Source organism: Bison bison, unplaced genomic scaffold (assembly GCF_000754665.1).
Source record: "Bison bison bison isolate TAMUID 2011002044 unplaced genomic scaffold, Bison_UMD1.0 scf7180017864236, whole genome shotgun sequence".
Taxonomy (NCBI): Eukaryota; Metazoa; Chordata; class Mammalia; order Artiodactyla; family Bovidae; genus Bison; species Bison bison.
In genome coordinates this window covers 648462-661039 of record NW_011494808.1, presented here as the reverse complement: position 1 = coordinate 661039, position 12578 = coordinate 648462, and the positions used below count along the sequence as shown (strand labels likewise).

At 40.7% G+C, this 12578-nt stretch overlaps 1 protein-coding gene across 12 annotated transcripts in view; it reads right to left on the bottom strand.

Annotated features, from left to right (window-relative positions):
• The window catches only part of IDO2 (indoleamine 2,3-dioxygenase 2), a 60402-nt gene extending 49254 nt beyond the window's left edge, over positions 1–11148 (bottom strand). For 11 of the 12 annotated variants that reach the window (XR_825806.1, XM_010846355.1, XM_010846354.1 and 8 more), the window contains exon 1: positions 10876–11148. Coding sequence is in view for 11 of the 12 variants with exons in the window: in XM_010846355.1 (XP_010844657.1) it covers positions 10876–10974 (99 nt within the window). In the remaining variant the exon portion in view is untranslated. The remainder of the gene's footprint in view (positions 1–10875) is intronic. The other variant, XM_010846364.1, reaches the window with a different exon arrangement.
• Positions 11149–12578: the final 1430 nt, after the last annotated feature.

Sequence of the window (12578 nt, the reverse complement as noted above, 5' to 3'; positions counted from 1 at the left end):
TCGCTCAGTTGTGTCCGACTCTTTGCCACCCCCTGGATTGTAGCCCACCAGGCTCCTCTGTCCATGGGGATTCTGCAGGCAAGAATACTGGAATGGGTTGCCATTCCCTTCTCCAGGGGATCTTCCCAATCCAGGGATCAAATCTAGGTCTCACACACTGCAGGTGGATTCTTTACCATCTGAGCTACCAGGGATGCCCCAAAGTAACAGTAAATGGATGTTAAAATGCCCTCCAAGGTGGAACTTGGCAACGATAAATTTTCTTTTTTTTTTTTTAAACTGTTTCTTTTTGTTTGTCTTTTTTTCTGGAGGATGTAAATAGATTTGGGACTAAGGTTCTGTAGCTTTGGACAGCAGCTACTACAGAGAGGGGTTCACCATCTCTGCCCACTTGTCTCCATTTAGAATAAGAGCGCAGGAGTTTCTACGATGAAGATTGGACAAGCATTAAAATTTTTCATTGGTGACAAACTGATTCATCCACCTAGGGGAACTACATCTTTTGTTCTGGTTTCATCCTCTATCAAAATTGTTTTCTAGGCTGGGAGCAGAGAGTTCACATTAATTCACATCTGTAAACTAAGTGTTCTGAAACATTAAAAGTAGTGCAAAAATATGCAGTGGACTGAAACGATAAAAAAAATCCCAGCAAAAAAATTGAAGAAATAGCGAATCAGGGGAGGTACATTAATCTGACACTAGAGAGAGTGAATGCCCAGAGGTTAGAATGAAGAATGGGGAAGCATCCTAAGCAAAGGTCCTCAAAATTAGCTCACGATTACAAGTTAATTTTAGGAACAAGATAAGCAATTTTTGTGGGAATGACTTGGTTGGTTTGAATTAAACCATCAGAAGTTTCATATATTGGTTGTATTTATAGAGGGAAAATTAACCAAAATGTCTAATGCCATTAAATTGGAATGTTTTATCATGCAAATAGGATTTAATGAAACCATTAAAATTATATTGTTAAGACTGATTAATTTCAGGCAGTTTTATTTTATAGCATTGAGTTAAAAACACACAATGCAGGTTTGGATATGCAATAGAATTACAACTTTGCAGCTTTGCAAACACATAGACACACATATATACACAGACAAATACATAGCCAAACATACACACCCTTAGATAAATTATCCCCAGATACCTAAGGTATATTGATTTTATGGTAGAGTTATGAATAATCAATTTCCTACTTTTAAGAATCTTCCAATGTGAACTTGATATGAATTTATTAAGTTGGTAACAAAATACTCACATTTAGATTTTTTTCATAAAAAATTTTGTCGCTAATGATGTGCCACTGAATTTTAGTAGTCTCCTAATTTCTAAAGATTAATAATAAAATAAATATTCAATAAAAGGAGTTTGAAGTAAGATTTCAAGCAGAGGATGGTCAATTTATAGTACACATTAACCTGATATTATATATAATTGAAAGAATTTTTTTAATCAATAATGGGGTCTTAAGTTGTGATTACGGAGAAGGCAATGGCACCCCACTCCAGTGTTCTTGCCTGGAGAATCCCAGGGACAGAGGAGCCTGGTGGGCTGCTGTGTATGGGGTCGCACAGAGTCGGATATGACTGAAGCGACTTAGCAGCAGCAGGAAGTTGTGATTAAAAGCAGTTGGGAGACAATTATGGTAATTATATACTATAAAATCAAATTAGGACATAATTTGATAAATATTGACATAATTATGGTATGAAATGTCATAACATATTCCTTCTCAAATTGGTCATGATTTAGGAAATCTATATTATATAGTAGTAACTTATCCTGTTGTTAACAGGACCTGGACCTGGGCCTGGCTTAGTCTTTAGTTTCAGACTGAAATCACAGAGTGTCAGCATAATGAGGGGTTTTCTTAATTTGATCCTCCTCATACATGACATGTTATCCTCACACAAGTAAAGTAGGTAAAAAGAGAGCAAATATGACTTGCTAGTTTTAAAACTAGTAAGAGATTTATCTAGACTTCAAATTCAAATCAATGTGGCTATTATAGTGTTGTCAGTGCTGTGAACCAGAATTTGTAATATTAATCATCTACTGTTTCTCAACTAAAGGAATATATAAAATTGACTTTAAGGAATAATTTTCATGAATCCCAGAGAATAATTTCCCAAAGATTCAAAAACCTGAGTTGGAAAAAAGAAGGAAACTAAAATCTTTTTTATGTAAAATGTTTTTTCATTGCACATTATCTCCATGATATAAAACATTTCTTTCCATATCTAGTCAGAGATTAAAACACAATACTAAACATCTCAGCATTTATGCACCCATAGGAGCATATCTTTACTCCTCTTCCATCTCCCCACTCCATAACCCACAGTTTCAGAAACATGATTCTAGATTATCCTTTTAGATTTATACAGGTCAATATTGGAAAAACAAAAAAATCCAATTAAAAAATGACTGGAAGACCTAAACATACATTTTTCCAAAGAAGACATACAGTTGGCCAACAAAAACATGAAAAGATATACATTGTTTATTATGAGAAATGCGAACGACAACTACAATGATGTATCACCTCACACTGTTCAGAATGGCCATCATCAAAAAATCTGCAAACAATAAATGCTGGAGAGCATGTGGAGAAAAGGGAGCCCTCTTACACTGTTAGTGGGAATGTAAATTGATACTGCCAATATGCAGAACAATATGGAGGTTCCTTAAAAAACTAGGAATAAAACAACTGTATGATCCAGCAATCCCATTACTCAACATATACCCTGAGAAAATCATAATTCAAAAATACAGATGTACCCCAATGTTCACTGCAGCGCTATTTACAATAGCCAGGACATGGAACCAGCCTAGATGTCCACTGACAGATGAATGGATAAAGAAATTGTGGTACATATATACAATGGAATATTACTCAGCCATAAAAAGAAACAAATATGAGTCAGATAAACAGACATGCAAGAATATAGAATCTATTATACAGAGTGAAGTAAGTCAGGAAAACAAATATAGTATATTAAAATGTACGTATGGAATCTAGAAGAATGGTACTGATGAACTTACTTGCAGGGAAAGAATAGAGATACAGATGCAGAGAATGGACTTAGGGACACAGCAGGGGAAGGAGGATGGGACAAATTGAGAAAGTAAGACTGACATATATATACTGCTATGTGTAAAATAGATAGCTATTGGAAGCTGCTGTATAGCACAGGGTGCCCAACCCGGTGTTCTATGATGACTTAGAGGGGTGAGATGGGGGCATGTGAGGGAAGCTCTAAAGGAATGGGACATATATGCATACACACACACACACATATATATACACACATACATACATATATATATATAATTTGCATTTTTGTACTGCAGAAACTAACACAAAATTGCAATGCAATTATATTCCAATACAATATTTATACAGGAAAGTTCAGTTCAGTTCAGTTGCTCAGTCATGTCTGACTCTTTGCGACCCCATGAACTGCAGCACGCCAGGCCTCCCTGTCCATTACCAACTCCCAGAGTTTACCCAAACTCATGTTCATTGAGTCGGTGACGCCATCCAACCATTTCATCCTCTGTTGTCCCCTTCTCCTCCTGCCTTCAGTCTTTCCCAATATCAGGGTCTTTTCAAATGAGTCTGCTCTTCTCATCAGGTGGCCAAAGTATTGGAGTTTCAGCTTCAACATCAGTCCTTCCAATGAACACCCAGGACTGATTTCCTTTAGAATGGACTGGTTGAATCTCCTTGCAGTCCAAGGGAATCTCAAGAGTCTTCTCCAACACCACAGTTCAAAAGCATCAATTCTTTGGTGCTCAGCTTTCTTTATAGTCCAACTCTCATATCTATACATGACTACTGTAAAAACCGTAGCCTTGACTAAACAGACCTTTGTTGACAAAGTAATGTATCTGCTTTTTAATATGCTATCTAGGTTGGTCATAACTTTCCTACCAAGGAGTAAGCGTCTTCTAATTTCATGGCTGCAATCACCATCCGCAGTGATTTTGGAGCCCCCCCAAAATAAAGTCAACAACTGTTTCCACGGTTTCCCCATCTATTTGCCATGAAGTGATGGGGCTGGATGCCATGACCTTAGTTTTATGAATGTTGAGTTTTAAGCCAACTTTTTCACTCTCCTCTTTCACTTTCATCAAGAGGCTCTTTAGTTCTTCTTCACTTTCTGCCATAAGACTGGTGTCATCTGCGTATGTGAGGTTATTGATATTTCTCCCGGCAATCTTGATTTCAGCTTGTGCTTCATCCAGCTTGACATTTCTCATGATATACTCTGCATATAAGCTAAATGAGCAGGGTGACAATATACAGCCTTGACGTACTCCGTTCCCTATTTGGAACCAGTCTGTTGTTCCATGTCCAGTCTGTTGTTCCAACCAGTCTGTTGCTTCCTGACCTGCATACAAGTTTCTCAAGAGGCAGGTCAGGTGGTCTGGTATTCCCATCTCTTTCAGAATTTTCCACAGTTTATTGTGATACACACATCAAAGGCTTTGGCATAGTCAATGAAGCAGAAATAGATGTTTTTCTGGAACTCTCTTGCTTTTTCCATGATCCAGCAGATGTTGGCAATTTGATCTCTGGTTCCTCTGCCTTTTCTAAAACCAGCTTGAACGTCTGGAAGTTCATGGTTCACGTATTGCTGAAGCCTGGCTTGGAGAATTTTGAGCATTACTTTACTAGCGTGTGAGATGAATGCAATTGTGCGGTAGGTAGTCTGAGCATTCTTTGGCATGCCTTTCTTTGGGATTGAAATGAAAACTGACCTTTTCCAGTTCTGCGCCCACTGCTGAGTTTTCCAAATTTGCTGACATGGAGACTGCTTTCCCATATAACTGTGGTCATGTAATTACTGTGCTCACATTTGAAAAACAAGGCTGGACTTTGAGCTCATGTGAGCTAGCTTAGCTGTCTACCCTTTGCTCATGAGGTGTTTTCTCATATTCCAGCTTTTCTCTGATCTTAAAGCTACAATTTTCAGCAGAGCATGTGAATATTCTTCAGTTTTTTCAGAACATTGAAATCAGAGAGTGGTGAACACAAGTTAATAATATGCTGACAAAACCAGTCAATATTTAACAGTCCCGTTGTACTTCCTTGATCATTTTGTGCTTTGCACCATCACGTTTTATTGCCCTTTACCCTCCTGTCTGGTCAGCTCTGGGGGTCTCAGGGCAAAACAAACCTTTGGGGCTTCGCTGGTGGCTCAGTGGTAAAGAATCCACCTGCCAATGCAGGAGACATGGGTTCAGTCCTTGGTCTGGGAAGATCCCACATGCCGTGACACAGCTAAGCCTGTGCACCACAACTGTTGAGCCTGTGCTCCAGATGCTGTGGACTGCAAGTATGAAGCCTGAGCACCCTAGAGCCTGTGTTCAGGTAGAGAGGCCACCGCAAGGAGAAACCCACTTGCCACAGCTAAAGAAAAGCTCTCACAGCAGTGAAGACCCACTGCAGCCCCCCCAAAATCAATTGATCAATAATTGTTAAAAAAAAACTAACAAGGCTTTGGTTTCCATCTCCCAGGATCTCCCTTTCTCTAACTGTTCATCTTTCTGCCTCACTTCCTATAGTGAGCCAAATGGCTTGTGCCAACCCTTTTCTCCCCAAAAGACATGTCTGCTTGGAAACTGTGAATGTGACCTTAATTGGAAATGGGTCTCTGCTGATATCATTTAGTTAGTCACCACAAGATAAGAATCCAAGGATTAGCATGGATGTGATGATGTGTGTTAAGTCGCTTCAGTCATGTCTGAGTCTTTTGTGACAATGTGGATGGTAGCCCGCCAGGCTCCTCTGTCCATGAGATTCTCCAGGTGAGAATACTGGAGTGGGCAGACTGCCATGCCCTTCTCCAGGGGATCGTCCCAACCCAGGGGATCAAACCCATGTCTCTTATGTCTCCTGCATTGGCAGGCAGGTTCTTTACCACTAACGCTACCTGGGAAACCTGGATGTGATGACATGTGTCCTTATAAGAGAAGACAGAGAGAGAGGGAGGAAGATTGCAGAGCAGAGAAGAAGGCCATGTGAAGATGGAGCAGAGAGTGGAGTCCTTCTGCTGGGAGCAAGGACGCCAGGAGCCCCAAGAAGATGGAAGAGGCCAAGAAGGATTCTCCCCGAGAGACTTTGCTGGGGCAGGAGAATGCTGCCAACACCCTAATTTCAGACTTCTTCCCTCCAGAAGTCTAAGAAAGTACATTTCTCTTGCTTTAAGCCAGCAACATATTTTTGGTAATTTTGACATCAGCCCTAGGAAATTAATTCACTTCCAGAGCCTCATTTTGACTGAGAATAGCAGATATGTAATTTCCATGATGCATGATTTTTTCATCCTTTCTTAGATGACTCAGCTCAGCTCTCCCCGTGTTGTCTTAAGCTTTTCTACAGCTTCGATACCCTGAGGGTGAAAAACTCTGAGCGGATTCATTGTTTCGGATTCCAGTTTCTAGGACCATCTTGGCCTCTTTTTCCCCATTTTTATCCCCATTGTCCAATCACTTCCCCATTGGCTTGCCTCACATTTCTCTTGGTTTCTTAACTTTGGCATGGAAATCTACATCCTGTCCAACCCTCCCCACCCCCAAACTCACCTTTCTTTATTAATCTACACTCAGGGTTCTGAAATCTGATCTCTTTGTGTGTATCTCTGCAATATAGTAGATATAATAATAATAATAATATATCTATTGGTGATATAACCATTTATATGGCTATGTAGTATGTAATAAACCATGTGTATATATGTAATATAATATGTAATAAATAAAATGAAGCATGGATATGTGTTTGAGCAAGCTTTGGGAGCTGGTGATGGACAGGAAAGCCTGGCGTGCTGCAGTCCATAGTGTCGCAAAGAGTTGGACATGACTGAGCGATTAAACTAAACTAAATATAGCCATCGTTGCCTCAAATCTCATTTGACATGGTCAGGCATATAGCTCAGATACTAGTAAATAATGGTAGTTTTTTCTCAAGGAAATATTAGATTTCTTCCTACCTCTACTTTTCATTAGAAAACTATGGTCTTCTGTGTTAATAATTTTTCTACTCTTCCTTCTAAACAGCTGGAGTCCACTGCTTCTCACAAGTGCTTTGAATTTTTACAGGAGAGTATATGTATATTTATTTTTCTTAAAAGACCTAGGTTTGGTCCCTGGGTCCAGAATATCCCCTGGAGAAGGGCATGACAACCCACTCCAGTATTCTTGCCTGGAGAATCCCATGGACAGAGGAGCCTGGTGGGCTACAGTCCATGGGGTCGCAAAGAGTCAGACACAACTGAAGTGACTTAGTATACACGCAAGCCCTTCTCACTGTTTCTCATAGTTAGGAACACATTTCTTTCCAAAAACAACCTTCAAAAACTCTCATTGCTCATGTGAACCTCCACTGTCTTTTACAGATTCTGTTACTTTCAAGTATTGAGCTAGTTAGCCTAGAGGTTCCTATTTAACTACTGGCTAGGGTTCTGGCATCAGTATTTATTTAGGCTCCCCAGCTAATTTTAGCACACAATCCAGCAATCACTGTCAGAACATTGCCTGCACTTAACCTGCTAGGAATACATTTACACGCCATTGCGGAAGACATTTACCAGATGTGTGAAATGCAAATTCCTGAGCCTAACATTTGAGTTCCCTTGGTCTCACCCCAATCTAATCTGCTATCATCTATCTTGGTCTCTCCTCTCCTGCCCAGCTGATTTGCTCAAATTCTTTAAAGAAAACTTTCTCCTCACCCACCTACCCAAACACATGCACGCACAGATTACATGACTGGCAAGCAATTTTTGTGGCTTTCCTATGGGACTAAAAGAGACACATTTTCCTCACTGAAATGTTAGACCCTACAGATGTTTGAGAGTTTATACAAACAGAAGGGTAGAGTATGTTAAACCAGGTCAGCCCTTTCCCGCAGAGCCAGAATGATTGCTTATTCATTAGTTTGACCGTGCTTTCTTTTCTTCTTTGTTACTGATAAAAATCAGAACCATTTCTTGTGTTTATTAGCTTTACCTAAAAATGCTATTAAAATCATTGGAACATAATGATCTTTGCTACCGTGGTACATAATTATGCTCACATGCTCTAAGTATTTATGGTAAACAACCAAGCTTGCTGGAAGGGCATCTTTGGTCTGATTGACATAATGGAAGAGCCACCCCATCACTTTCCTAAAAGCAAACAAAGCCCTTAGCAAAACCAGGCTGATATTTCTCGATTTGTGACCCATTGTGACAACACTGCTATTTATTTGGTGATGAGTGAGGGCTTCTCTTCTGGTCAGCTGAATAACCTGAGACAGATTCTGGTTTCAACACTCTTCCCCTACCTCTTCCCAGAAAGGGAGGTGTTTGGGAGAGAAAACTAAAACTGAAACAAAGACTCGCAATCTTTAAAACTCTGACAAATGACTGTGAGAACAGATCCAGTTTGCCAGGAAATTTCTATCTGAGTTCCAGAATGGAAATTTCTTCTAAGGAGTATGCATCAACCAGACCACAGGGCAGATGGGGTCTTGTATTGTCTCAGAAAGTCACAATCACTTGATGTTGTTACTGTTTCCCATCTGGTTTTCTTATTTATAAGAAAGGAAACTGCAAAGAATGGGAACACAATCATGGTGGCCCCACCCAATGTTCACACATAAAATGTTATCAAAAAACCCGAAAACGCTTTTCAGCCAATCCAATAATTTTAATAGTATTTTTCTCAGTTCAGTGTATATATTTAATCCCATAAGAGAGTGTTGGCTTGTAGATTGGCTCTTTCTTGTGAACTAGAGATGATCTGAATGTGCCTAAATCAAGTTATATACACAAAATGAAATTTTGAATAAGCTCTGGACTGAGGGTCAGGCAAATTGGCTTCTAGCAGTCATACTGGATTTATGAAAGTGCTTCCATGCTCCATAGCAGTCCAGTGGGAGTGGGGCTAGATCTCTTCCAGTGCCTGTGAAAACTGAGGGTCAGGCAATGCTGATGATTCATTGTAGGTCACAAGAGTTAGTAAGCAAAACCTTGGATGACTCAAGTATCTGGTTTGTGCAGGACTTTCCTGGCTTAGCACAGAAAATCCTGCTTCTTGGAATCCCCTTTGGCCTCTAGCAAATGGACATTCTTGGTCACCCTAGTGGCAGGGTCAGAGAACACAGTCCAATATTTTGGGCCACAACTGTCATCTAACACCCTGGAGTCATTACTGTTAGTGCTCAAGTTTCTTGCAGATCTGTGACTTGATTTCAAAACTAACAGCTCTACAGAGTAGCACTTGGGGATCAGCAAGTAGATCCTATCTTCATCTGTATTCCTCTATCACACTCCATAAAAGTTAATTAAATTCTAGGTCAATCATTAATCATGATTAAATCACCAATTAGGTCCGTAGAAGGAAAAATTGGATCTAATAAATGATTGCAGTGATTGTAACATTGGATCTCTAGATTTTTAGCTGAGTAGTCTTGGCCCTAATTTATAACATAGTAGAAAAAAAGAAATAAAGAGTCCTGAGTACTTCTGCTTTTTCCAGTAATATGACTTTGGGCAAGCCACCTCTGGTCTTCAGTTTCTAATAACTCTTGCAGTTTTAACATTTTCCATCTCAACCACATTCAAAGATTTAAACAATGTTGAAAAGGAACTGCATTAAGAACAAATAAGAAATAGTTTCAGTTTGTTCTCAAAGGTTTTTTCCTCTTCACAGCAATATCTGTGAATATCTAATCCCTCCTGCTATCCTCAAGGACACCTGAGGTCCACCTGTGTTCTCTTTTCTCTACCACTAGCCAGGCAAGATCAGAGAAGGCAATGGCACCCTACTCCAGTACTCTTGCCTGGAAAATCCCATGGACGGAGGAGCCTGGTGGGCTGCAGTCCATGGGGTCGCTAAGAATAGGACATGACTGAACAACTTCACTTTGACTTTTCACTTTAATGCATTGGAGAAGGAAATGACAACCCACTCCAGTGTTCTTGCCTGGAGAATCCCAGGGACAGGGGAGCCTGCTGGGCTGTGTCTATGGGGTGGCTCAGAGTCGGACACGACTGAAGCTACTTAGCAGCAGCAGCAGCAGCCAGGCAAGGTAAACTGAATTTCTTGCCTTAGTGCTTAGTCACTTGGTCATGTCTGATTCTGTGTGACCTTTTAACTGGGGTAGCCCACGAGGCTCCTCTGTCCATGGGACTCTCCAGGCAAGGATGCTGGAGGGATAGCCATTCCCTTCTCCAGGGGATCTTCCAGACCCAGGGATCATATAATTGATCTTTATCTAATTCTCTCTCTCTTTTTGATAACTGCACATTTGCTCACAAATCACGGGAATGACTGGAAATCTATTTAAAAAACAAACAAACAAAAACATGACATTAAAACATTTCACTTGCTCTCTTGCTGCTGTAGCTGTCACTTGCCTTTGCTGGTAATCACCCCGTGCCTTATTTGTACTGTTGGTAAAGAATTCACCTGCAGTGCAGGAGACCCTGGTTCAATCCCTGAGTCAGGAAGACCCACTGGAGAAGGGACTGGCTACCCACTCCACTATTGTTGGGCTTCCCTGGTAGCTCAGCTGGTAAAGAATCCACCTGCAGTGCGGGAGACCTGGGTTTGATCCCTGGGTTGGGAAGATCCCCTAGAGAAGGGAGAGGCTACCCACTCCAGTATTCTGGCTTAGAGAATTCCATGGACTGTACAGTCCATGGGGTCACAGAGTTGGACATGAGTGAGCAACTTGCACTTATTTGTATTATCCATCCCACATCACAGACTTGGCATTTATGCTGCATCTCTCTTAATGACTACATCATTAAACAAACAAACACACAAATCAGCATCTCAAGAAAACTATACTGATTTGCTCTAAGACCCTAGCCTTACCAGAGGATTTGGGAGAAGAAAGCCATAATCTTCAGAAATGTGAAATCTTCCTAAAGTCAAGAATGGTGCTGTCTTCAAATTCTGACTTTGAGGCTCCATAATGTTGTTTGAAGTATCTGTGCCGAGACTGCTGCTGAAGAGACAACTGCTCCAAATATGTCAAAGACACAGGGAGCTTCAGAATAGCATCTCTTCCTCGCAGTTAATTGTCCGGTTGTCTCAGGAACAGGGGAGAACCTTGTTCTGAGGTTAAATTCCACACTACCATGGGACTTTCTCTGACACAAAGCTGAGTAAACAGTTAAAGACTGCTGGTTAAAACAAACAAGGCAAAAAAACCACGTCACACACACACACACACACACAAATTCTTTTCATACATGTGAATACGAGAAGATTGATTTTAAACCCAGAGACAAATTTGCTCTTCTTTAGAAAAAGGGAAATAAACAAGAGTTTTTGTTGATCTCAAACACTCTGACAGAACCTGGTCCATGATGAACTTTGACAACTGGGTCTTGGGCATAAACTATTAAAACCAGAAGTTAGTTACTTTCAGACAGACATGTCAGTGACTGCCATGAGTAGAGGGGGACAAGGACTCTGTGGGCATATCAGAACCTCTGAAGGGTTCTGTGTGTAGTTTGAACAGCATATTCCAAGATTATAATTACTTTGAGTGACATTAAGAAATACTGTTTAATTTTTTTAAAAACTTCAATGACACTCAGAGAATATATGTTTCATGAAGTTTCATAAACAAGGTAGCAGATATTAACAAATTCAAGAAAAACCTAATGTATCATCTGTTTAACCCTCTATGTTTATTAAACATATTTTGACAATCCACCTCTAAAATGGGTGATTTTACCTATGAACCAGGTACTACCAGATCTACTTTACAGATTAGTAAACTGAAGTACATACATGTAAATAACCCTGTCCACTGCCTCTCCACTAATTATGGACTAAAGCTGAGCTATCTTTATCTCCAAGCTATTTCTCTGTTCACTTGATCAGGCTGCAAGGCTGTCTGTAAAAGGTGCCATGATGGTTTGAATTCACTGAAACAGGGAGCCCAGTAATAAGTTCCAGATGATAGATTTGCACTGTGAAAATTCCAAAGATTCTACGTTTTGGTCCAGTTGGACCCTGAACTTAGGTCGCCAGGTTGTCAACAAACTTATTTGGAGGCTGACTTGTACTTAGACATCTTCTCCTCCCTCCCTTTCTCTACGATAAGTCCAAAAGCTGAGAGTAGGAAGTGCTCTGATAATTCATGTAACAATTTCCAGAAGATCCCACGTGCCTCAGAGCTGTTAAGCCCATGAACCACAACTACTGAGCCTGTGTGCTGCAATTACTGAAGCCCGCATACCTTGCTGCTGCTGCTGTTGCTGCTTCGATTCAGTCGTGTCCGACTCTGTGCGACCCCATAGACCACAGGCCACCAGGCTCCCCCGTCCCCGGGATTCTCCAGGCAAGAACACTGGAGTGGGTTGCCATTTCCTTCTCCAATGCATGAAAGTGAAAAGTGAAAGTGAAGTCGCTCAGTCGTGTCCGACTCCCAGCGACCCCATGGACTGCAGCCCACCAGGCTCCTCCGTCCATGGGATTTTCCAGGCAAGAATACTGGAGTGGGGTGCCATTGCTTCTCTGCCGAATACCTTACAGCTTGGCAATAAGAGAAGCATCTGCAATGA